Source organism: Alexandromys fortis, unplaced genomic scaffold (genome assembly GCF_014885135.2).
Source record: "Alexandromys fortis isolate MF-2015 unplaced genomic scaffold, M_Fortis_MF-2015_v1.1 scaffold_137, whole genome shotgun sequence".
NCBI classification, from domain to species: Eukaryota; Metazoa; Chordata; class Mammalia; order Rodentia; family Cricetidae; genus Alexandromys; species Alexandromys fortis.
Window position 1 is genome coordinate 4,082,837 of NW_026068009.1, and position 27,484 is coordinate 4,110,320.

The window sequence follows — 27,484 nt, forward strand, 5'->3', positions numbered from 1 at the left end:
ATGAGAAAAAGAGAGAGAGAGGGAGAGAGAGATAGAGGGAGAGAGGGAGAGAGAGAGAGAATGTGTGCGTGAGGATGTCAGACAGAGGGTGTTAGCTACTCTAGAGCCAAAGTTGTAGGTGCCTGAGATGCCGGCACGGCTCCTGGGAAGTGAACTCTATTCCTCTCCAGAGCAGAGTGTGCTCTTTATGCCTGACTACATAGTTCCAGAACTTGAATGTGACTCGTTCTCTTCATGTAAACTTGGCTGTCTCTGTCCATTGGCAGCTGTGTCTCCATTGGGAAAAATCAGTAGAAATGACAGAGGTCATTTAGAGCCATCTGATTATGAGGGTGGTTGCTGTGTTTCAGGGGAATTGGTTAGGTGAAACCGCAAGGCAGCTGGACAGGCAGCTGTGGGTGTTTAGTGTGTGTGGCAACCTGGCTGTGACCTGCACACTGCCTCTCCAAAGAAGAAAGGGAAGGGAAGAAGTGTGAGGTTTCCATACAACCTTTAGGCTTTTAGGGGAACCTGACTTGTTGGGCACTCAGACTGCCCCATTTCCCACCTAGCACACTGGAAATGTTATTTGAATTTTCTCTGTTCACTTTCCTCCATTGCTCTGAGGATTATAGGAAGTGGAGCATGATGGTAAAATCATTTCTTCATGCAGCATGTACTCGATGGGTTTTTCAAATGTCAAATTATGAATCTATAAGCTAACTTTATTATATGTTATATATTTACCCCAATCTACAAAAGGCTGTTTTCCACGGGTCATAAGATCCATTTTCTTTCTAGGGAGGGGTGGGGCAAAGACTTAAATTCAGGCTAATGTGACCATGAGGTCATAGCATCCAAGGCTTGGACGATGACTTCCAAGACAGAAAGGAAGTTCAGTGTGGAGACAGTTTTCCCCAAAGACCTGGATGTATTCCCAAAGTATTCCCAGCGTAATTTGAAATTCAATTAAAAACCCCTAAGATTTATTATGTGTTCAACTTTGCGTGCTGCTTGCATTCTGGGGAGTGTGTGTGTGGGGGGTGAGAGATACATGAAATGGGTGCAGGGCATTCTTAAAAGAAAAATATCAGGTTTAAAATAAATTCCGTAAGTTTGTCTAACTTTAAAGCAAACTGAGTCTGAACCTGCATTGTCAGGCCTTCCCATTTACATTCAGAAATACCTTATTCTGTTAAGACTTGGGATTCTTTTGGTATGCTCACTGTTTTATTTTTTAATTCAAAATTATTATGTTTATTTATATATTTACATGTTTGTATGAAGACACCATGGTGCATGAGCAGTAGGAAGCCAAATTTCAAGAGCCTGTTTTCTCCTTTTACCAGTGGGGCTGGCGAACTGAACTCAGGTCATTAGGCCTGGTGGCAGGATCCTTTCCCTGCTGAGTCATCTCACCAACCTTCACTGTTTCCTTTCTTTCTTCCTTCTTTTCTCTCCCTCCCTCCCTCCTTCCCCCCTCCTTCCTGTTCCCTTTCTTTCTTTCTATCATTCCCTCCCTCTTTCTTTCTTTCTTTCTTTCTTTCTTTCTTTCTTTCTTTCTTTCTTTCTTTCTTTCTTTCTTTCTTTCTATCATTCCCTCCCTCTTTCTTTTTTTCTTTTTTTCTTTCTTTCTTTTTTAAGGTAAAGGAGTAGAAACATTCCACTATGCTGCAGATAAAAAAGAAGTGATGGCTAACGTGCTTAGCATAACTGACTAAATCTGCATTTCCAATCTTGAGAACTGTGAGCAATCATAGACACTATCCAGAATTACGTCCATTTTCCTCGGCTTCTTTTTGTTGCTGTTGTTTTGTTTTGCCTTTTCCCTTCAGCTATGATACCCTACTTAACCACCAGTAAGTATTTAGTTATGGTGCCTATATATTAAAACAACTTAAATAAGAATACAGCTTGTTTTGGTATTGCCACTCTGGTGTGTTAAAACAGGGAAAGCAGCCAAGAATATAAACTGTCTCACAGAAAGTTCCTTGAATGGTTATTCTCACAATAAGGGATGAAGAGTCCAATTTATTACTGTAATAACAGGCTAAACATATAATGTGGGTAGGTATAAACTGGTTTGAAAGAAAATAAACTCTTCCTTCCTATGGACTTTCACCCAATTTTGATGCTTTGAATTATTTAGATAAAAATTCTCCACTCATTTCATCTGCCTTTGTAGTCTGATTTTGAGCCAGGTCTGGAGGCAGACACTGTAGCTCTTGAAAAAAAAATCTTGTTCTCACAAATTTCCAGCCAACATTTGCAGACTCAAGATGTTTGGAGAGTCAGGATCATCATCATGGATTTGGAAGCCTATCTGAGATAAATGTTAATGCCAAACCTTGAAGGTCATTATTAGTGTAAGGATGATTCAATATGGGGGATTTCTGTTCTTGGCTGGTTGATATAAGATAATTATAAGGCCTTTTAATTGGAAGTTAATTTGAGACATAAAACATCACAGCTAAACAATTTGCTCTGTAGCAGATGAGAAGAGAACAAATTAAGCTGCCTTAGACGTGCTAAGTGACAGTTAGGTAGAATAATTGCTGTAGCTTCCACCATCGGGAAGATGTGGCTGTTTAGGGGTGGAGTAAAGCATGCGTGTCTGGTTTAGCACTTTAAAAGGCAAGGGGCGAAGACTTTGGTTTCTAATGTCTGAAATATTCCTTCAGTCAGCTGCACATTCTCCACCTAAACATCATAAAATTCCAAGGGCAGTATCTTCTCAATATAAGTCTGTAGGAAAGACGATAGGTGAGTCGAAGAAAAATGCCAATTCTGAAATATTGTAAAAAGTAATCCAGGAAGGTAATGATGGCAGCCGTGAAAGATCGAGAGTGACAGAAGACCTCAGGTCTCCAGAGAGCAGGAGCACAGCTAAGGCGGAAGCAGACCCCTCACAGTGTTTATTACAGGCAGAGGGAAACAGACTTTTAGCGCATGGAACTTGCTTTTATTTTGTTGTGCTCTTAGGGCCAAATGAATCAATGAGAGAAAGGCACAGTAAGGTCTTTGGGGAGAGCCCCGAGTAGCAGGAAAGAGTCCTGGTCTAAGGTAATATATTATTTAAAAAGAATGGTTGAAGAAGGTGTAACAGAAGGTTTAAACCTTAAGACAAGATTCAGAGTAGCTTTATTGACCTCTCCTGTTCTGTAAGGCAAGCTAGTGAAAGTTAAAACCCAGATGAACCCTCTGACACTGAGGTGCCTCACATGATGGTGGAAATTACACACCATTTTGCTTATGTGGATCTCTTCTGTTGGAGTTATAATAGTTGCATTTTTATGTAGAGAGAACATGAACATGGATTGGGGTCCTAAATCCCTGCTTTTGCTCTGAGAATGTTTAGAGCCTTGCCATTCATATGCCCATCTTCTTTCTCTTTAAGAATTAGTGGGTGGAAAGTTGGAACTTTCATTTCATAGATGTTTTAATATAGATATCACATGGAAAGATTAGGTGAGGGATACTTGAAGAGGTGACATAATTTCCTTTGTTTGCGTAAACTTGCTGAGGTTGTTCAATAGGAGCAATGAGCACACTGGTACTGATGGAACAATTCTCTCACCTTGCTGTTCCCAGTTCTACAAATTCCTCAGCATTCTACCCCATGAAATCCCACCAACACCCAGAGCTACCGGCAACACCATAGAACTCTCCAAATCTCTCGTCCCTCCTTGGCTATCTCCACACAAAGGCACTGATTCTTTAGAAGTTAGGCAGCTACTGATTCATATGGAGAAGGAATTAAGAACTCTGTCTGTCTTTGTACACTCACTGTGTGCAGTGTTTGATCGATGTGATTTTCTTCCTGAGGACTCCAGTCGTTCTCCAGCAAAGGCTAACAGTGGTCAAATATTTCTCTGTAAGAGCACCCCTCCTTGATAGCTCTGTTTTCTGCTTCTGGACTATGACCTCACAAACTTCCCTCCAGTCTCTGTTTTCCCCACATTAGCATCATCAGTGTGTGTGATCTACTGGCTAAGTTGAACATGGTGCCCCATATGAAATAATTCAATATATTCTTTGATTTTTTTCCAGACTGTCCTCTGAATTTTAAAAATTTTTAGTGTGTGTGTGTATTCATGTATGTGTACAGTGTACAGAGGCCAAAGAATGTCACATGTCCTGCTCTGTTAAAATTCTGCCTTATTCCTTTGAGACAGGGTCTCTCACTGAAGCTGAATCTTATCATTTTTTCCCTAGACTGATTGTCAGCAGCCCCAATGATCCTCTGTCTCCATCCCTTGCCCCAGCACTGGGTTACAGGCCTGCACTCCTGACAGCTTTCTCTGTGGATGCTGGGGAAAAAAAGCCAAGTCCTATTATATCTGCAGCAGCAAGTGCTTTTACAGCTGAACCATTTCCCAAACTTGGAATTTTTTTTTTTGTAGTTCTGCCTTAAATTTCTTTATGACCTGTTACCCCCACTAAATTACATATTCTTATTTTTATCAGCACTGGTTTTACTTGTTTTTAAATGGGATTTTAATAGGTGACTTTTCTTTTAACTTATTTTTTCCTTGAACTCTCTTCCTTTTCACTTGAGATTTCTCTTGTTTATCTTGATACATATGGAGTAGCAAAGTTCTTCTCTTTCCTTTAAGTTGCTCACTTTCCTTTAAGTCTTCAAGATCTTTGGTGTCTGCATCACATTTATACATGATGACCTAGCATGGCTTGTATAATAGCACATTCTGCATGCATGGTGGCAGTAAATAGCATATTTTTCTGATGTAGAATATTATTTATCTATTTAAATACGTGTTACATTTGTTTATGTTCTGGGATACTACTTTAACTCTGTGAAGGCGTGTTAAATTTGTTTTTGCCTTTGTTAATAATGTAAAGATGGGTCACATTTGATTGTGCTGCATGTGTTTAATTATGTAAATGTGTGTTTCATTGGTTTCACCTTGCCTAAGGCACCTGATTGGTCTAATAAAAAGTTCAATGGCGGGAGAGGGATAGTGGGTGCTGGTGGGCAGAGATAATAAGTAGGAGGAGAAATCTAGGTGAAGGAGAAGAACAAGAAAGGGAGAAGAGATTGAGGGAGAAAGAAAGGGACAGGCCCTGGCCAGGTAGTCACCAGCCAGTCAGACATGAGAAGCAGTTCAAATAGGACAAACAGAAAGAAAGGAAGGAAAGAAGAAAGAAAGGAAGGAAGGAAAGAAGAAAAGTAAAAAGGTCCGAGATTAAACATAGATCAAGAGAAACAGATTAAAATAAGAGCTAAGCTAAGGTCAACATTCATAACTAATAAGCAGTCTCCATATCATGATTTGGAAGCTGGTTGGTAGCCCCATAATAAAGCCTGTCACATTTCCCTGTGGTTGTCTTGTTATGAGAGTAGGGCTTACGGGTGAAAGATTTACTTGTGAGACCCAAACCAAAACTGCCAAGGAAGGAAAAGCAATCCTCCAGGGTCATGAAGTGTTGGACACATCCCCAACAATGTACATTAATCTTGTTGGCCTCAGGTCTAACATCTCATGAATGTTTGAATGAGCATTAAATGATTTGTGTGACCATTGACATTAGGGACCAATTTCCATCAGCTGTATCAATGTTTAAATGAGTATTTCTGAAGTGTATCCCCAATCTTTTTGCTTCATCTGTGAGCTTAAGTTTGAGTTTCTTAGGTCAACATGCACTCAGTTCACTCTTCGGACAGAAGAAAAGTAGGGGGCATCACCATGGTCCCTCCTTGATAGTTACCTACATTCTGACTTTTAAGCTTTGCTCCAGCTCAGAACTTTGGTTCTATAACACTCCTCTGCCTTAGGATAAATTCCAGTACATTCTCTCCAAAATCTTGAAGTCCCATGATTCATCTGAGCAAAATAATCACAAAGTTTTTGGCTTGGTTATCTACTCTGAATTCATCATTAGTTTAAAAATTACATCTAGTCACTTTAGATTTTTTAAAATTACTTTAAGGTGCTCTTGTTTCAAAGACCCTAACAAATATGAGAAAAAGGAAAGATAATTCATCATAGAGCTCTGTAATTATTTATCTACACATGTATCCTCTTTCTGTATAAGGAATTGCTAATAAAATTATGACATTGTTACTTGCCAGTACTTTTAATTCATGACTCAAGTTAGAAGAATGTTTGAAAGATATGATGGTAGTTTGCACAAGAATTTCTTCCAGAAGTGTTTTCTTCTGGAAACATCTAGGGTCAGTTGATGCCAAGATTCTAGAAGGGGGAACATCCCCTTGACCATCAGTGGTCAAACAATTTGAAATTTCTACTGAAAATTAGGAGGAAGGTGAAAGTTGAGAAGCAGAGGATTTGGAGAGAGAGGGACGAACAGAATCTGGTTGAAGTTAGGAGCAAAAAAATCTGGTGAAATCCCACCTGTCATGGTGGCCACTTACTGTTTTATGAGACATTAATGTCTGAAAGTGTCATACAAACCCTATGATTCCCTAGACTTCAAGCACACTTACACCCCAGGGATTTTTGTGATGGGAACTTCTCATCTGTCTCCCCTACTCTTCTGTGAAGTTTATTCGGCTCATAAATGTGAATAAAAGGATTTAAACACAGAAGTCAAGGAGATGCTGATTTTCTGTATCTCAGTCTACTCATTGCTGTGCAGAAGCAGAGCAGTAGACACAGAGTCCCAGCAGAGAAGGAAAGACAGGCATAAAATTCTTTCACTTTAGCTCTATATGTATTTGAGAACTTTTGTAGGCCATTCGCTGGACCCTGCAGAACAGGTCCATATCAAGTCGCTGACCTATGTCTTCTGAGGTTCACAAACACGCACTGAGATATTTACATAATGACAAAAACGATATGTCTCTTAGACTACGTCCCCATTATTAAATAATACGTGGCTGAATTTGGATTTAATAATCTTAACGAAAAGTTGTATCAGCTTTATCCAAAGGGATGTTTTTTTAAATTTCATTTCTGATCCATTATGAAAGGCGTTATGACATCATATGGAGAGAGACATGACAAGGTTTCACATCTTCACACCACAGTGTCTGCATCCCCTCCTCTACCCATCTTCAGAGTCATAAGGAAGCAATCCCAAATTCATTACCCTAATCCTATTAGCATCTTTTCAAGAATGACTCATGGCCCTTCAGAATAATTGCTGTCACATCAGTGTTAAATGTTTGTTATCATGACCACATAACCACATGTTCTGGAATAGCTCAGACTAATGCCAGGACTGGCTGGCAAAGGGGGAAGCTCTTGCTTGTTAATTTCTTTTCCTTACATGTTTGATCTGGAAACACTTGGGATATAGATGTCATCGTGATCTCTAGCACTCAACATCTCCAACTCGGACTTTTTCATTTTTGCTTGGAATGGTTTGTCATGCTATCGGCTTCTAATCCTCCACCTTGAGTCTTTCTGAGTCCCGCCTTGGAACCTTCATTGGTCACCCATAGTTGTATAACTTGTGACTTGCACCCCCCCTTATCACTCTGACCATCTGAGATCCACTTGCTCCATCTGACTGATAAAGTATATCCATGTAGCGGAGACCCTGAGAAAACACTGAGGTGCCAGAATCCTAACCCCTGCTTTTCATAATCCCATGAGCACGAAGCACAGGCAATCAGTTCCGGTATATGTTATGTTGGAATAATGAGAAGAAATCCAAGTTCTCTTTCTATAAACCTAGCTGGAGGGTGAGCAGGCCTGGCACAAGGAAAACGAGGCAAGAAGACAAAAGAAAAAAAATAAGAGAAACAGGACTTGTTTGCAATGCTAATCTGAGGGACAGGAAAGATAAAACCAACACCTCTTTCAGATTGGCTCATAGTTTATTCTAATTCCAAGGGTGTGAGTGAGATAATTGAACATTCAGCCAGAGCCAACTGTAATGAAGGACAGGTTTTAGTTGGGCTTTATCTTTTCCTGGTTTGTTAGAATCCAAAACCAGAGATCTATCAAAAGAAAGAGAAGAACGGCATGTGTGACAGATGAGAATTTAAGGAAGCCCTCACACAGAGACCAGAAACTGGGCACAGGGCACACTCTGGATTGCCAGCAGCTAAGGGCTAGCCTTGTGCTCTGGACACCTGAGGTGTGTGTTGGAAGAAGCAGCTGGAAGGCAGAGAGCTGTTCATAGGCCTTGTTAGGAACACGCCTTCAAATCCCAAAGAGCCGAAGCTATTGTGCAATGGTACATCAGCCGGATCAATGCTCGGAGTTTCAGACTCGCAGATGAAAGGGACTAGGGGTGTATTAAGTTTTTCTTAATTGGCAGCATAAGTCTTGCAAGTATATATTATAGATGATATAGTGGTTATAAAGTCGCTTTGATTTGGAGGGAGATAGACACACCTTGTTAGTGGATTCATTATTTGTCTTGCAAAGGCCTGTTAGGGTTTGGAAAAAAGCTCAATCCAAACACAACAGCTCTCACACAGAGCGATGCTACTAGTTGCTCTTCTGTGGAATACCTGCCATTTAAACTATTATTTTCCTATAATTAACAGACCGATGGCTTCCTAATTTGAACATGGCACATCAGCATGTTCCATTAAGAAATAGTGAAACAAATGAGTCCCTTACAACATAGGCTCAATCCACTTATATTAAAATTTTACCCAAATGCTAAAATCTAGGGTAGAAGTGATTTGGTTGGGGTATTACAAAACCAAGTGTGTACAAAGGATTAGTGCTGACTTCTAGCACATGAAACTTATTCAAGAGGGATATAACAGCATTTGTAGAGAGTCTCCTTGCTTACCTGACCACTATCACATGACCCCTGACGATCGTTCTGCTAACTTGTTATGCTCAGTGACTTCTCATGTGGTAGCTCCTGCACAGCAGAGAAGCCAGTGCTTTCTTTTATCTTGATGTTTCCTTCCAACAACTATCTCTTTAAGATTAAAATTATTTGTCCCATAAAAATTGCCATCTTGTGTTGGATTTTTCAACGGTCTTTTGTAACAAAAGTCTATCAACAACCATTGAATGAAATGCTGTTCTTTTTGCTGTGATCCTTCCCTGTTCTATTCCAGGCAGCCATGATTTGCCCTTATCCTTGGCACACAGAATAATTCCATGTAGCAGGATTGTGGCCAACATATGCCAATACATTCCTAATTAAAATGCTGGCAATGAAACATAAGATTCAAATAGTACCATGCTGGATTACAAATCATATTTATTCTGTTCTTCTTGGCATTACTGCTCTGTTTATGAGAGAGAGAGATCTGACACCCGGCTCTGTTGCTCTGCTTTCTCAAGGTGTATCCACAGTGCTTATTCTACCCTAAAGATGCTGCCCCCCCCCCACCATGTCAACACTACAAGGTTTGCTGAGAATGTACACAGTGTAACGTTTTCTCGGGAGGACCATGAAATCACAGATCACAGTGCCTTTTCTTTTCTGGGTTTTCTTGATGTTGTCTGGGGTAATGGAAGGAAGCCATGCATAGGCATTGGTTTTAGAGAAATAATCGACAGCTCAATGAGATGTTTCTAATGTGAACAGGGGGCTAACCCAAACTCGGTCAGGGTACCAACCTCTGAGAACACTGTATACACCACTCTGCTTTATTTGGCAGTATCGCGTAGCTATCCAAAGCAAGAAATCTGGATGGGTTCTATTAATACTGGGTAACTGGGTAATTTCCTTAAACTATTCCTGTCCTATTTATCTTTAACATAGATAAAGGTTGAATCTAACATGCTCCAACCACTGCTGGATGCCATCGAGAAAGAAATACAAAAGCAACATACGGTGCTGTGTTAGTCAGTTGTACTTCATGGTGACAAATTTCCTGAGATCAATAAATTTTAAAGGAGGGAACATATATTTGGGATCAGAGTTTCAGAGATTTTGATCCATAGTTACTTTGGATCTTCAGTGAGTCTCCCAAAAATTATAGAGGCAATAAATACAGCAAACTGTTCATGGTGAGTGGGAAGCAGAGAGACTTTTCATGAGCACATCCAATGATCTAACTTCTTCCCACTGCGATCCGCCTCCTGAAGGTTCCACGGCATCAACAATAACACCACAGACTGACAAACAAGCCTTTGTCTAGTGAGCCTCCATCGGTACATCAGCTCCAAACCACATAAGCATCAAGCAGGCTAGTAACTAAAATGATCAAAGGCAGTTCTGAGCAAGCTTGTCTGTGCCTAAGCCATTGAAGCCACATCCTGATTGTTATTTGACAGTGTTTATAAAATATCTTCTTTAACATGCACTTTGATTATCTACAGGCTAGCTGTAGCAAAATACACATCTCAGAGGCCAAAACTTCGTGGTATCTACTTTATAGAAACTAGTGAACCGGTGCCATATGAAGACTTAAATGATAGTCTGCCATATGTAAGTACTCACGCAATGCTGCCTATTAATATTATTGTATCCATTTAGATTGCTGGGAGAAGGATCACTATTCTCATAAAGATTTAACTACAGTAGGTTCATGAGAAATATAAAAGGAGTTATTTTAAGATACGGCGTTAGGATGATGGTCAAAAGTCTAAGAATTTCCTATCAGTTTATGGTACATGTAAGTCTCCATCTAACGTCACTGTGGTGTCCAATAGTGATGGGACAGTGTTCCAGGTTTCTGCTGGTCACAGTCCTGTGGTGTTCCCTAGGGGATGACAAAGCCCCGAGATGGGAGTAATTATATCTATGTATATCTCACCTTGAACAGATCTCATTTTTGACTAATACCATCACGTGATTATCTATCTAGAAAGCTGAGCGGCTTTTACTGGTTCCTGTACCATCATCAAATTCATGAAAAGCTATGGAGAACTTTTCATCTTGTGTTTGTTTAGAGATCAGACTGAACCAAAAGCGCTTCCCGCTTCATCTCCGTAGACTTTCTTAACTACACATCTATTGCTTTCTCTGCAGAAGAACAGTTGGAACCGTCTCTGTGGATACACGTGAACTGGGACAACCTCTTTTCTGGTAAAAATGATTTTGAAGATCTTCCTATTAAAGAAATATTCCATTTTTTTCCAACATGAGTTTTCTTTTTATTATTGTTTTTTTTTCTTTTCTCTCCTTCACCCTTCCACCTTCCTTTTGGAAGACTCCTCTATTACTGGGAGATCCTTTCCCCAAACTTCTATCCCTCTCTCTAGAAACAGTTCTCCAACTCCAGCAGCCAAGGTTAAATGCTCTCTATCCCCTTAGGGGAAAACGCCTCAGTTCCTAATGTATCCTTATGCATGCTTTGTGGCTGAAGGTTGCAGCATCAGTGGAAGCAGGTTGCTGGGACCGTGTTTAGCCAGCCTTCGCTGTTGGAACTCATAAACTAGAGAAGGAAGTGAGTTCCTACCTGTGTTCAGTAGCTTTTCCGCCAGGGAAGGCGAGCAATTATGTTTCTCTATCATTGAACTACTATGTGGCTAGTCGTTCACTCTCGTCACAGCAGATTATTAAATATATTACTGTTTCGTGACACAAAGACCTAAAAACAAGAGGAAAAGAAGTATTTCCATGGCTACACGTCACTGGAACATGCCAAGGAGAAGAGTTTTGCATCTTGCTTTACGTAGTAAGCTACACCGGATTTTAGACATCATATTTGCCACAGTCACATTTATAATGTAACTCCTAACAGACAAAAGAATGAGGTGTTTACAGAGAGCTTGTAATTGCTGTAATTATACCTGTACCCAACTCTGCTCTGAAGTGAGGTATCGCCCCAGGCAAATGAAGAAGAGGGTCATGAAGAAATTAAATCAGAAAGATTGGAAAGCTTAAGCAGCTCTGGCTGTGAAGGCATCTGAAACTTGACAGTCAGCTTCTTGTTAAACAGTAATTTCAAGCCAGTAAGTATCCAAAGGCTCCTTCTCTTCCTTCTGAGCGCTTTGCAGCATGGTATACTACTTAGCGAGATGGTACAAAACCAAAGCCAAGCTCTCTACCTGGGGCGAAGCCAGTATTTGCTACTCACATTCTTTTTAGAGTTTTCTTCCTGCTAAAATTATTGGAATACAAAAACAAGGAGTGGCTAAAGTGTTGGGAAACCACCTTCAATTGACATTAGCAAATATTTAACAGGTACTATGAAACAAGCTGGGGAAACAATTTAACGAGCCTCCAGAACACAATAGTCAAGAGGCCTGGGTCTGGAAAGCTTTCCAAGTTGACAGAAAGTCACAATCCATGACTGACCTTCACAGCACTGAGGTTAGGGAGAGGGTGGGGAGCCATTAGGAGCATGGGAGAGGGTGAGTGGAAGAAATCACTTTTCCTTCGCTTTATTCCCATCCCCCACAGCCATTAAGAGACAGAAGGTCAAGAGGGCAAAAGTTGCTAGAAAGTAGTAATGTACAGGGAGCAGGGGACATGGCCCCAGGAAAGGACTGGATTCTGACCCTGACACATCAATCTAGGACTCTGTGAAAGTCGTCACAGAAACGCCTTTCAGCACGCATTTGCCTTTCTTCCCAGCTGTGTGTTTGTCTTGTGATTTTGAAGCATCCTCTTTCCGGCATCGAATGGCGGTAAAAAGGGAACCGCAGTGCAGAGATTTGAAACAAAGGAAAGAAATCCCGTGATTTTTGAGCAGACAAAATATGGAGGAGTTTATACCAAATCAACAGTAGTAAAAGCAAGCATTTAAAAAGATGCAATTAATAAATTAATTGTGTGTGTATGTGTGGTCTGGGGTGTACATGTATGAGCATGCACTGTGCACACACACAGAGGCCAGAAGATTGTGTTGACTCGATTAGAATAGGACTTACAGGTGTTGGTAGGACTCCTGACTTGTTATAACGGTGCTAGAACCCAAACTCTGGCCCCTCGGGATTATACAGCAAGCACTGTCAATCACTGAGTTGTCTCTCCAGTTTTAAAAGAAACCATAAAAAATAACTTTATAAGTGAGACACTAATATGTGTTAACATATTTCTACATGCCCAATGCAGTTCATCATTTCTATTGCTGGGAAGGCCATTGAGGAATGAAACCTTAAACTTACTGAGTGATCTATCTGATACTTTGTACAGCCACATTTCTCTCTTGCTTTAGAATCTACAGGCGACGAATTTTTTAAATTTTTTTGAAGTCAACTTCTAATGCTAAAGGGATTATCTATGGATGCCTTCCTTTTAAGTAATTTTATTAAAATGTTCACTTATTAGCTTTCTTGTTTAATGGGGAAGCTTCAGCACTGAGAGATAAATTGATGACCGTGCCCGATTTGGCTCCTACTATTTATGACCGACACTACTGACAGTTCTCACCAACAAATTCTTGACTACAACTTAGTTTGGGTTTCTATTGCTGTGAAGAGGCACCATGACCATGACAACTCTTATAAAAAAAAAAACACTCAATTGGGGTGGCTTGCTTACAGTTTCAGAGGTTCAGTTCATTATCATCATGATGGGAAGCATGGCAGCAAGCAGGCAGACACGGTGCTGGGGCTCAGAGTGCTACATCTTGACTCAGGGGCAACAGGAAGTCAGCTGACACACTGAGTGAAGCTTGAGAAATGACCTCAGATCCCACCCCCACAGTGACAGACTCCCCCAACGAGGCTACACCTCCTAATAGTGTTGCTCCCTTTGGGGCCATTTTCTTTCAAACCACCACAACTACAATAATACTTATTTTTCTGGGACATAGAGCTTGCTCTTTAGTTTATTTAATTTTTTTGGAACCATCTATCATATATTCTCATCTATCTCTATCTATCTATCTATCTATCTATCTATCTATCTATCTATCTATCATCTATCTATCTATCATCTATCTATCCATCCACCATCATCATCCATCTAGTGTTGTATGTGTATTTGGGAATGCATGCCTGTGCATCTTCTACAGTGTACGTATGATGGCCAGTTCACAAACTGTAGCCATTGGTTCTCCCCTTTACCATCTGGGTTCTCAGAACTACTTTAGATCTCATCAATCCTGACATCAAATGTCCATGACTGCTGAGCCATCTTGCAGGCCCCGAAGCTTGCTTCTTGACTTACTGAAATAGCAGCCCGAGCAGCCTTATCATGGACTCCATGAATGTGCTTGTCACACATTCTAGTGCTGCCCAAGAAGAGGAAGTAAGACTTAGAAAAGGAGGTGAGGCAGCAGCAGCAGTTCTGGCAAGCAGTGGAGGTGGGGCCTGGGTCAGTGGTAGCCAGTTATTCCATTTTCTTAAGGTCTAAAGCGAAAGATTCAACCATTTCATCAATGAGAGCCTTCTGTTTATAGAGAAATTAGCCAGCATTATAAAGGGACAATTCCAGGTGGGCAGGTATTTAGACAGAAGTGGGTTGAAAGAGAACAGAGGGATAGGAGAGAGGACAAAGCAGCAAGGAGACCATGCACCTTTTGGGCACTGAAACAGTATGTGAAGAAAGCAGAGAGAAGCCTCAATTTCTGCATCCGAAAGATACTATTCTGTTGCTTACATCTTTTGATTTCTAGTTCAACAGTAATTTGATGCTCTGTGGAACATTTATTGATTTCTGCAAAACAGAAAGACCTCATTATTTTCAATCGATGAAAATATATGGAGAAGGAAAACAAGATTTAAAATAATGACAAAGGAATAAGACACTTAGGTTTAACTGGGTAGAAGAGGCACAACACTGACTTTTGTTTTCTTGTGGATTCTGCCCTGGTTTATGCCTGCTCTAATCTAAATGACAGGATGAATGGGAGGCATTTGACCTGTGGGGATGGTGATGGGTAAGTCTTATCAGACTTTAGGTTTAATTTGGCTGGTTGTGAAAAGTTATGTGTGTGTGTGTGTGTGTGTGTGTGTGTGTGTGTGTACATGCACATACACATACATAAATGCAAATGTCTTAATGTTGACTTTTTCTTTGAATTCTGTAGCTATAACCTGGGTAGACTATACCATAAAATGTCTTTGGCATGAGACTGAATACATAATATTGTATTGGAACATGACAAAAATCAAAATGAAATATGGTTTTAAAAGACTCAAAATATGACTAATGCAGCCAAAAAATTGGTGAACAAATAATTTATAATGGAAAATGACTATGATCCAATCTTTCCAATTCATTTTGCAAGACACCAAAACATTTTCATGACGATTTTCTTCTGGTTCTGAGACTGAACCCGGTGCCTTGAATGTGTAGGGTAGAGAGATGCTTTATCACTGAACTCTATGTACCTGGCTCTTTTGGGTGGTTTTTCTGGACTAAATCATGCACAGTATCAGTGTATACATAGTACAGCTTGTAAAGGAAAATAAAAGTCAGGGGTTTTCAACTTTATTCATAAAAATATTGGCTCACACATCTCAGATACAAAATATTGCCGACACAAATGAAGCCTCTTTCTTTTTGCCTCTGTTGCTACTGTCATCTTTAATGTAGCATTTGACATTCTTGTGTGCTATTCTGTGTTCTTATTACTTCAGTAGGCCTAAGATGTCTTAAGAAGTAACTTTAAGAAAACATTTATTCATTATTATCAATTAATAATGTTAATAATAGTAACACTATTAGTGCTAGTTTTATATACTGATGTAGCCCAGGCTGGCCTCAGTCTCTTTTTGTAGCCAAGATGACTGAATTTATAAGCCTCCTTCCTGCTTCCACTGCCCGAGTGTCTGGATTATAGTTGTTATTTTTTTGTTGTTGTTGTTCTTGTTGTTGTGGTTTTTCTTACACTTCTGAGGAGCAACCCTGGGTTTTGTGACTGTTAATGAAGTACTCTGCTAACTGAACCACTATGTACTTCTTTCATGGTTTGAATACAAATGGCTCCCATAGTCACATAAGGAGTGGTACTCAGGAGGTAGTGTACTATCAGGCCTGCTGGAGTGTCCCTAGGGGGTGAATCTTGAGGTCTCAGAAGCTTGAGCCTGGCCAGTGTGTCTTAAGCCTGCAGATTCAGAGGTAGAACTTCCAGCTGCCTTTCCAGCATCACATCTGCCTACAGGCCGCCATGCTTCCTACCATGAGATAATGGACTGAACCTCTGAACTGTAAGCCAGTCCCAATTAAATGTCTTCCTTTATAAAAGCTGCTGTGGTCATGATATCTTTTCACAGCAATGAAACCCTACCTAAGACAACTTCTTTTTAACTTGTTTAATCTTGATTTTTTTTGAGTTTCAGATCTGATAAATTCACCTGTAGTTGATTCATTATGGATATATCACAATTTAATTTATTCATTTGTTTTTTAGCTTTTTCAGTTGTATTAAAACAATGATGTTGAGAATACATGGACAAAATTTTCTTTCAGATGTATGCCTAGGAGTGGAATTTATAGTTATTCAAAATATATTTGTTGATCACCTGTTATATGCCAGATACTGTTTTAGACCTCAGAGACTCAAAGATTCTCTTTTATTCTATTGAAGGAAATGTATGATAAAATTAAACTAGAAACCATAGCACAGCATAAGAGTTTATGGAGGAAAATGCCAGAGAGTGGACTTCTGTGGTGTGGGCAGGAATTCCCCCTTTTAACATAGGATAGTTATAGGTCATACCCTAAAGACAACGTTAGGAAAAATATGAAGAAAGAGTAGTCCTAGCAGCAGGAGCAGAAGGCACAAAGGCCCATGATGAGGGAGGTAAGATCCCATGGTGGCCAAAGTGAGTTCTTCAATGACAAGGCATAGTGGATAAATCAGAGAGGATATGCTCTATTGTACCTGCCGGGGCAGTGTATTCAATCCCTGTGAGATATGAAGTCACGTAGGCAATGCTGTGATGACAACTCCACTAAAAAGAACTGTGGTGGGCATCACGTGATGGCGATGAACAAATGTAGATCCAAGTATCCCAGGAAAGATGGCGGCTTGGGCTAGAGAACTGAAAGCAATGGAGAGAAGAATCGGACTTTGGTGATTGCAAGGGGAGAAAGAACTGGGTTGCTGGATGGACCAGAGATGGAGTGTGAGAACAGGAGGGGTCAAGGGTGACTGCACTAATTTCCCTTGACTTCTAGAAAGGAAGTTTGACATTTTATAGTTGATATAATTAAACATCCACAGAGATGTTATATAGAGGTTTTATATATGTACTTCCTAAACTCACTGGTTATTTCAAAACCGTGCTTCAAATTATTTGTAACTATGTTTCATGTTGTAGTAACAGCAAATATAATTGGTCAGTTATTTTTATTTTATTAATCTGATGATATAGTCCTGTCTCAATCTGTATCTTCACATTCACAATCTGCTGGCTAATGGTATTATTGTCATATTCTCCCAAACCATCACAGTCCACAGATGGGCTTATACCCCATCCAGATACCCTTCCTAAGATAAAGATCCATGCTATGTTTTATTGTGATTGTCCTTGAGGGAATGGAAATAGCCACAGACATTGCTGTGTGGATTTCATGCGGATAACCTTGTTGCTTTGGCTTTTGATAAGCATCAAGGTCTTGTACATGTTAATTACTTGGAGGCACCGGAGGTGCTGAGTTTTAATTATAAAAAGAAAGAATTTAATTAATCATAATTACATATATTAAATACAACTTTACAAGGCTAATAGGGATGACCTAATAGGCATCAATTATGAGGAACTGCATCTGGAATATTGAAGCACACACGTATCTCTTTTTCCTGTAATAGTCAAGTGTTTTTGTGGTAGTTTGAATGTAATTAACCCCCCCTTCCACACACACAAATTTATAAGGATTGCCACTATTAGGAGGTGTGGCCTTGTTTGAGTAGTTTTGGCCTTGCTGGAGCAAGTCTGTTACTGTGGGGTGGGCTCTGAGGTCTCCTATGCTTAAAGTGCACCCAGTGTGCACACAGATTCCTTCTACTGACCACAGATCAAAATGTAGAACTCTCAGCTCCTTCTCCAGCACCGTGTCTGCCTGCATGTCGCTGTGTCCCACCATGATGATAATGGACTGGACCTCTGAAACTGTAAGCTACCCCAATTAAATGTTTTCCTTTGTAAGAGTTGTGGTCATGGTGTCTCTTCACAGCAATAGGAACCCTAAAAGACAGCATTTGAAAGTAGTTTTTCCTTTCATATAAGTTTACCTTACAATTATCTGAACACGAAAGTGTATAGACCACTGTTCATGAGTAGAAGGCATAGTTTTCTTTATAGCTATTAAGTCAAGAATATGTACACTCTTTCAAGTTTATGCTGACTAATTGTTGTTAATGTACTGAACAAAAGGAGGCTCAATCATGAAGAACTGGGGCTTTTCTTTATGTAGAAAATATTCTAGAAATATCACACTTTAATTTCTTTGAAAATATTTGGAATATTATTTCCTCCATGCCTTGATTTTTAAGCATGGTAGTTGCCCTCACTTCTGCCTCTGAGGCTTTCAGTGAGCCAGAAATGGCCATTCAGTGGTGAAGCCTTCCTGTGGACCCAGGCCACAGGATAGGGAAAAAGAGCACCTGGCTTGCATTCCAGACTCTGAAATTAATTAACCATTTTTTATTACTTGATGCATTATTGTATAGTTTTGTTTCTTAGGCCTCTTAAATTTAAGCAGTCTAAAAAATACAATTGTTTTTTTAACATATTTTTAAAAGCAGAAAGTGGGTCAGGCACGGTGACACATGTCTTTAATCCCAGCACTACAGAAGCAGAAGGAGAAGGATCTCGGTGAATTTGAGGCCAGTCTTGTCCTATGTAGTTCTACATCGTGAGTTTCATGCCAACCAAGGCTACATAGTGTGACCCTGTCTCAGAAGAAGATGAAAGAGGATGAGGAGAAAGAGGAGGATGCTCTTTTAGAATACCAAAAGCCATCTTGTTTGTTTTGAGACCACATTTTGCTATGTAGCTCAGGCTGACCTAAGACTCCAGAGAGCTCTGTCTCTGTCTTCCCAGAGCACAGACCACAACCTTCCATGAATTACTTATCCACTCAAAAGCTGAGAGCAGAGAACCATGGAAAGTGGTTAGTGTTGGGTACCCTGTCCCTATGTTCCTCTAAAGGCTGAAAAAGGAGGAACATTAGGACAGGATGTAAATGGAGAAACTCATGATGTAACAGTTCAACTTGTATGAGACCAGAGAAACAGCTCAGAGGTTAAGAGTGCTTGCTGCTCAATTAGTAGAACCAGAATTCAGAACCTATCAGATGCTCACAGAAGTCTTCAATGCCTTCTTTTCTTTTGACCTCTATGGGCAGCACACACACACACACACACACACACACACACACACACACACACACACGTGTGCACATACATGCACACAGACCAATACACTGAGCCATAATCATCGACACATAAACAAATGAAATCTTTAAAAATTTTAAATTAAAATTGCTAACACATGACTTACATAGCATTTAAATACCATTTAGACATATTTTCTCTTTTCTTTACTTGCAGAGATTTTTCTGGCTGTGGAAGAAATAAAGGAGGGAAAGACTTTCATGTCTTATCTGTGACATGTGCGGTGGTGGAGAGTGTTAGTGTTTAAAGTAGGAACGAGTAGCCTGGCTTCTCACTGTTGTTCCCCTAATCCATCTTAGCTGGGGCTCCTTCACCTAATTTATTAGGATGATAATTCTCAGGGGTTTCCTTCTGTTTTGTATTTTAATACAGAGTTTCACCATATAGTCCCGACTGGCCTGAAATTCACTATTTAAGTCAGTCTGGCTTTGAACTCAAAAGGAGATCCACCTGCCTCTGCTTCCCAGTGCTGGGATTCCAGGCACTGCTGCCACATGGAGCTCAGGGTTTTTGAAGCAGTCTCTATTCAAGCTCTATTAATGAAGCTTTCTAACAGGTCTGTAGGTTAGCTATGTCATTGGATCAAACTGTTTCCTTATCTTGACTACAGTAGAATACAGCACCAAATTTCTGCCTCATTTCTTCAGAACTGAACAGATATTCCTTGCACTCCTATGTCCTGAAGCTGTGGTCTTGCTGTTCATTTACATATACGATTGAAAAGTCCAGTTTCTTGCTGAGCTCTAGCCCCAACCTCTGCATTCTGGCACCTGCTGCCCTACCTGCCAACGGTGCATACTTTCCTCTGGTCTGCCACCCAGCCACACCCTGTCCCTTCCCAGGATAGCTGCCAACTTCTCAATACAATGGGCCCGCGCATTCATCAATCAGTCTCTTTTGGATGTTTGCCCACTGATTGCTACAGACTGCTTGACACTCCCTTCCGTTTCCTAAGACAATCAGCTACCTCTGGATCCTGGAGAAGACACTCTGTCAACCCATTAGGTCTCATTAATATGTAGGTCAGTGTCCCCAGACTGATACAGGCTGAGGTGAGCTCCAGTGCCCCTGTGTGAGCACTTTTTACTAAAGGTTTTCTTCCTTACACGCAATGGCCTTCACAGATTTTCCACTAAGACCATCGCATGTCTTTTGTGGTCAATAAAGTTTAACGATCTTGGAGTTTGGTGTACTTCCAAATGCATGATCAAGATGACCAAGGTTCATAGAACAGGAATTAAAACAAAGCACCCTACCCCATAAATAAAACAAAAATGAACTCTCAAAGATACAAAATGTTCAGTTGACTAAACAGTGGACCATGAAGCATTTTACCCAAGATTTAATGACTGCAGGAGACAATTTGCCATATCTAATGAGCATTGGTCGTTGGTTTTGATACACTGGGGATGACATGAGACAATCGTTAATAATACTGTCCTACTAACTAAATTAATGTCTAAACCCAGAAAGTCCCCCCATCCCAAGAATCCCAGGCGTGATTTTGTTGTACTGTTAGAGTTACTGAACGACCAAGTGAACTTTAACATGAAATCACGGCTTTCTTATTTGATTGAGTTCTTTGGTGCTAAGTAGAGTGCTTTTGGTCAGTTTTGAAAAGCGATGTATTTGCTCTATATTGCTGTTGGAAGATGCTCTTTTGGGCATACACGTAAATTGGACCACATAGTTTCAAAACCAGTAGCACTGTTTTGAATTGCATATGAATTTATTTCCCATTGATTATTTGTTCCTAAAATCGATAGATTTTTTTTTTAAAGCTCGACTAGATTCTGAAAGAAACAAATTGCTTTGGAAAATACATAAATACAGATTACTGAACAGCCCAGTAAATGCATTAAGAAGGTTTCTACTGCCCCCTGCTGTCAGATTCTTAAATATATCAAAAATTCCAGTAAAAACACCAAGGAGCAGGGAAATAGCACTCATGTTGAGTTCTGAGCAATGGTGGTGAGGGAAGGACCACAGCTGGTGATCTGTGCATGAGCACACACAGGAAGACCCAAAGGATGAAGTCTGTTTTGACTTGCCGACACCCTTGTCTACCTCATTATTTTCTAAATTAAATTATTTGATTTTGCTTTTACACATTCACAGGGTTTGAGCACTGGCTGTTCTTCCGGAAGACCTAGGTTCAAATCCCAGCACCCACATGGCAGCTCACAACTGTCTGTAACTCCAGTTCCAGGGGATCTGATACCTCCATACCAATGCACATAAACTAAAGTTAAACAAATTATAAAAAACATTCAAATAAATCAATGAATACTTATTTTTATAGTTCAATTCTGACTTGCAATTAAGAAATGAGATATAATAAAGAGACCTGGTAACACGAGGTGCAAGGCCATAGTAATTCATTATTGTTTTACATATGGTTTAATTCAATCATCATAAAATAGAATGCGATTCCTTATTACAATTTCCATCTCAAGGATGAAGACACTAAGTACCAAATGTCCTCATTTAAAGGACAGAACAAGTCCAAGGAAGACTTCTGATTGCAAGCCCTGCAATATTGTCGAAGGTTCCTCTCCTAAACTTTCCGTGCATAGAAGGTATACATCCTATAATTTAGAAGGAAGAGTTTATAGAAATCATAATAGTCATGGTTTGAGGCTTTTTTGACCCTAGGTCTGCACTGCCATCTTTGACCGGGCCCTGCTCTGGTGTCCAGGGCCAAGCTCAGCTGTGTTCTGGACTTGGCTTATTGTTCTTCCAGACAGAAATTCTCCCTACTCTGGTTGCATCGCTTTGGAGATGGAGCTGTTGTGTTTGTCCTTAGTTAATTCGGCAATTTGGTTGATGCCTTGGACTGATGTCTACGTGGGGTTCATCTCTGCTTGATGTCCATAAACTTTCCACTCTGCACCTCTGAGGAACTTATAACTTTGGAATAATTTTTACCTTCTTCAGTGACTCATGACCAAAAACACTTTTATTCATACTTTTGATAAATCATTTTCACATTTTACACCCTCTAGGTTCTGTAAAATCTGGACTCCTCTATAACAGCCTGCTAATACTTTTCATTGCCTCGTCCAAGCCCATTTGCCTTTTCTTTGAGTACACAGACTGGCCTCTGGCAAGGGCAAAAACGCTACCTACTTGGGACACCTGGTACCTGGTAGTGCTGGTTGCTTGGCAAGCTTTTTTTGTCTGGCAGGTTTTTGGGAAATTCTACTACAGAAATCAGAAGGCTAGCCATCTAAGAACCCGCTCTTCTTCTCCCTGAAGTTAGCACCGGAAGTCAACAAAAATCACTAGACCTTCATAATAAAAGAGTTCTTACCTGACTCGGGGCGTTGGGTTTCCAGTGACCCTACACTCCAAATAAACTCTGCTTCCTTCAGCGACTTCTTGGCTCCTCAGCTTCTGGATGAAGCGAGGTGCAGAAGGCAAGTGACTGGCTTTCTGGGGCTGTGGGTGAGGGATGTGGGTGTGTGCCAAGGCCTCTTCCGGGGCTTGTTGGGCCTGGTAGCAAAGGCTGCCCTGGGCTAGCTTGACCTCTGCTTCCATCTCCTGTTGGTCTAGCTGGTCTCCAGTGGGGCTCTGACTGGCCGAGGGACTCGTCAGAGTTGAAGGCTGATTTTTAGGAGATAGATACCCACTGTCTGGTGATGAAGACTCACCATTTGGGCTTCTGTTTCTTGGCTTCGCTGCCTCTCTAAATATAGAAGTCAGCTCCTCAATGAAACTCGCTGCCTTGTCGCAAAGTTGGTTCTGGGAGCCGTCTTTGTTTTGTGGGGCAGCTTTAGGCTTTGCACTTGGATTGGGAATTTTTGCACCTCGTTTTTCAGCCTTGCGGAGGCTCCGGATGTAGCTGGGGCTGGCCAGCAGGGGTGATACCCCAGGTTTTCTCCTTGAAGCTGGGGAAGTGATCTTTTCAGCACGCTCCCCTGCCAGAGGCTGGACAGGTGCTGTCCTGTTATGCTGAGGTCCTTCTGAGGGAGTCTGCTCGCTGGATTTGGTCTCCTCGTGGGAAGGAGTTTTGCAGAGGCTTTTAGGAGATTTGCTGAAAATCTGCGAGATCTCCTTTTCGGAGTCAAAGTCTTCAGTTTCAGAGTTGTCTATAGCTCTGCGGGCCAGGTCGAGACTTTTGTTTATTTCTTCCTGGCTGAGAAACGCAGAGAGCCCTGGGAAGAAGTCAGCACTTTTGCCCTCTTCCTGCATGTCTGATAAGGAATCATAGAAGGAGTCGTGGGAGGAAGTCTCTGACATTTTTGAGCAGCCTTCACACACACGTAGCTTGTAGAAGGAGAGCTGGAGGGAGGCACAGGAAACCTGCGTTCTTGTTTTCTGAAAAACAACATAGAATCTTCATCAGTGCTAATAATCCTGATTTGTTTTATATCCCTAGTAACGCTCTATCGAAAGAAACATGAGGGTGAACCAATACAACAATCTTCTTTATTCTGTAAAGGGAAAGAAAGCTCAAATATTCATGTGTTCACAATTTAAGACTAATTAATTATTTATTTTAGCCCCCCCCCCCCCCCGAGACAGGATTTCTCTGTAGCTTTGGAGCCTTGTTGACCAGGTTGGCCTCAAACTCACAGAGATCCACCTGCCTCTGCCTTCACAGTGCTGGGATTAAAGGCATGTGCCACCACCGCCCAGTACTTATTTTAGGTTTTTAAGATAGTATCTTGCTATGCAGATAGCCTGGCCTTGAACACGTAATCTTGTCTCAGCTGCCAGGTCTGAGGCCTACAGGCTAGGGTTACAATGCCTGGCATGGTTCGTAATTTCAGGTTAACATACACCCTGTAAGGAGCACAAAACATCACAGTAACTAGGAGCTAATGATTCCAGAAAAATGAGGTCTTCAGCAAGCACACAGCTTACACTTGTACACATGTAGGGGGCTGTTTTCTGGGCCCCTCCCTCATCACATACCTCCTCAGGGGTCTCATTTCAACAATGCTTTCAAATAAGTACTTGATAATATTAGTAACTCTGACCATCCTAATTTGATTTCTGTTGCTTAATAAACCCTATGAGCAGAAGCAACGTGGGGGAGGAAAAGGTTTATTTGGCTAATGGGTCAAAACCATCATGGTGGGAAACCAGGGCAGAGCCTTAAGCAGGAACCTGGAGACAGGAACTGAAGCAGAGACCATGAAGGCTGATTTGTTTTCCATGGCTTGCTCTGCTCACTTTCTTACATGGCGCAGGACCACCTGCCAGTAGTAGCTCCACCCACAGTGGGCTAAGCCTTTCACATTAATCATAAAACAAGAAAACGACCATAGGCCAACCTGATGGAGTTATTTCCTCAATTGAGGTTGCTCTGATTATGTCAAGATGACAAAGTTAATCAGCACACTGACTTTACTCATATGGCCCCATCCACAAAAGACAATTGAGTAATTTCAATATTTATCCATTTAATAACTATACATAGAAATACCAAATGGTTTTATATTTATAATGTATTTATTTATGTCTTAATAAGTTGTCTCATCCTTTCTTTGTGTGCTGTCATCTCCATTCATATTTGTTCATTCAACACTATTCTAACAGATGCTCACTAACATTCAGGCAAAATAATCAAATATAAAACAAATATACATGTAAGATTTTGTTTAGCAAATTAATGATGAGACCATGAAGAGTTTACCACAATTTCAAAGAAGGTGCTGAAGACTAGATATATGCAAGTGATTATGAATATTTAGATTTGTTGGTGGACTTCCAACTGGATAATGTCTACAGATCAATAAAACACAGTGTTTGGAGTCATGCAGAAAGCAATTCAGTACTATTTTCACCATAAAAAATGTATATCTGTGAACAAGTGTAATCTTCATTGCCAACAGATTTCTACAATGTTAAGATTTATAAGATTGCCTAAAGATAATGCAAAGCACAGATATGCAAGGCATAAATATCCCAGTAGAATCAAATATCTAGCAGCAGAGCCCACCCAGTATTTTATTGAAAGTATTTATTAAATACCTACTTAAGAACCAGTTATCATTTGTCCTGAGAAAGCAGGTTGATTTGCTCAGCCCAAAGCTCCTAAATACGATCATTGAGTACTATTGATAACATTTGAGCACATTCAGCTCTTAATGTGAGGAGGAGCAATATCAAAAGCAGTGTGAACATAGAAGATTCAAGAAGATTGGAAGGGAGAGGGATATTGTGCTAAATATATGCTTGGGTACTGTGTTGTTTAGGTTTATGTCATCTTCGATACACGTGATTAGAATTATGGGTGAGGAGAGAGCCTCATTTGAGAAAATGCCTCCCTAGGATCTAGCTGTAGGCAAGCCTGTAGAGCATTTTCTAGATTAGTAATTGGTGTGGGAGGGTTGAGCCTATCGGTAGCTGTGGGTTCTATAAGAAAGCAGGCTAAGCAAGCCACGAGGGGCAAGCCAGTAAGCTTTCATAAATTCAGCAGATATGATTCAGTAATAAAAACATATTTAATGTACCGAGTACATGATAAAAGAAAAATAAACTATTATAATACCATCTAGAAAGAAAAGAGTGTTTCATGGGAGAAATGAAGCTGAAAGAGTGACACAAGGTGACTGAGCACAGAGATGATACACACAGGATTGCAGGCTTTTGCAATAGCATGGGTCAATTCTTTAAATTATTTTATGATATGTGCAGAGAAATATCTTCTAAGAAACAAGTTCTGTTTTGATTTGAGCCTTTTGTACTTAAGGAGTCTCTGGTCTTCCTTAAAGGCAATATCAGATACTGGTCTAGAGCTCAGGGAAAGAGCAGAGCTGGGCTGGGAATCCTTCAGTCATAAGATGAAAAATGCTGTCAAGAAAAAAGGAGGAAAGAAAAAGAATTCCCCAGAGCTCTTGTAGAAAACAGAAGAACCCGGAACCCTGGAAACTGGAAAAGAAGGTATCTCTTGGAAGAGACAGTGACCTTTTGGCTATAGCAACTGGAAACACTAGCAGTGCTAGAAACAGTTTGGGTGTCTGCAACAGTGACTGAAGCCAAGACTCCTAGAAAAATATACAAAGTACAGATTGTACTTGCCTTCAGTGGCTTAGAGATTCATAGAGAAGAGAAAAGACATCAAGAAGGTAGTCCCAGAACCTAAAGGTAGACTCCAGTGAGGAGGGAGAAGTGTTTGTATCTCTTTTTTTGTTTGTTTGTTTTTTAGCATATAGCATTAAATGTGCTTAAATGTTAATGGAATTATTGAGCTTGCAGGGGGACATGAAGCATGTGTGTTAAGAAGTGAAGATGCCATTGTGTTTAAAGATTTGAGAAGATTATAATACAAAGGGGATACTCAGCTTCAAAGGAGAAGACTGGAGAGGAGAGGAGAGGAGAGGAGAGAAGAGAGAGAGAGAACTAGAGAGAGTGAACGAGAGAATGAATATCTGTATAAATCTGTAACTTTAAAAAAATGGCCCTTAGCTTGAAATTGCTATGCAGTTGAGAATTTACAAGGACAGGAGATTCTTGAAATATTGGTCAGGAAAGGAAGGAGGTCCTGGAAGGACGATTTACTGGCAGGGGTGGGGTCTTAACTGAAGTTGGATGTGATGTATTTATGGTGCCATTAACTGGAGTGACCAGGATATTCTCTCTAACAGAGCTCGGCAGTCCAGGGACAGGTCTAGGGACATAAGACCCAGGTCTTAACATTCAGGTGACATGGAAGGAGAGTGGGCACAGCCACTGAGAAATTGGTTTTGCATTGGGATTCCTGGGTGGAAGTTTGATTTTTAAGGTTAAGGGTCTAAAGACCCAGTGGGATAAAGTAAGTGTACAATGAGAATAATGAAGAGAGGAGCTCAGGATGAGGTACGGGGCAGGGTGGTGCTGTTCCTTATCTTAGTGGTGTAGGAGGTCCTTCTATATTTGTGTTACTTTCATTGGTTGAATAAAGAAAACTGCCTTGGCCTTTTGATAGGGCAGAAACTTAGGTAGGGGGGGAAGACAGAACTGGTGTGAGAGTTAGCCAATAAGAGGCTAGATATAATGGGCCAGGAAGTGTTTAAATTAATACAGTTTCTGTGTTGTTATTTCGGGGGCTAAGCTAGCCAGGTGGTGAGATGTGACCTGCTCCCCCCTCCATACTACAGAGTGGCGCTCCAATGTGGTCGACTAACTTTACGTAAAACCTGAGAGGGCTCTAATATGTATATATTCCATACTTTCTTCATCCATTCTTCCATTGAAGGGCTTCTAGGTTGTTTCCAGGTTCTGGCTATTACAAACAATGCTGCTGGCCTGGGTCTGAAAAAGCCTGGGATAAAACCGGACTCGCTGAACATAGTGGACAATGAGGTCTATTGAGAACTCAAGAACAATGGCAATGGGTTTTTGATCCTACTGTACCTATTGGTTTCG

General features: G+C 40.6%; 1 protein-coding gene across 1 annotated transcript in view; it reads right to left on the bottom strand.

Moving 5' to 3' along the window:
- The window catches only part of Palld (palladin, cytoskeletal associated protein), a 359,932-nt gene extending 336,564 nt beyond the window's left edge, over positions 1-23,368 (bottom strand). The window contains exon 1 of the mRNA XM_050161811.1: positions 22,440-23,368. Within this exon, the coding sequence (XP_050017768.1) occupies positions 22,440-23,368 (929 nt within the window). The remainder of the gene's footprint in view (positions 1-22,439) is intronic.
- Positions 23,369-27,484: the final 4,116 nt, after the last annotated feature.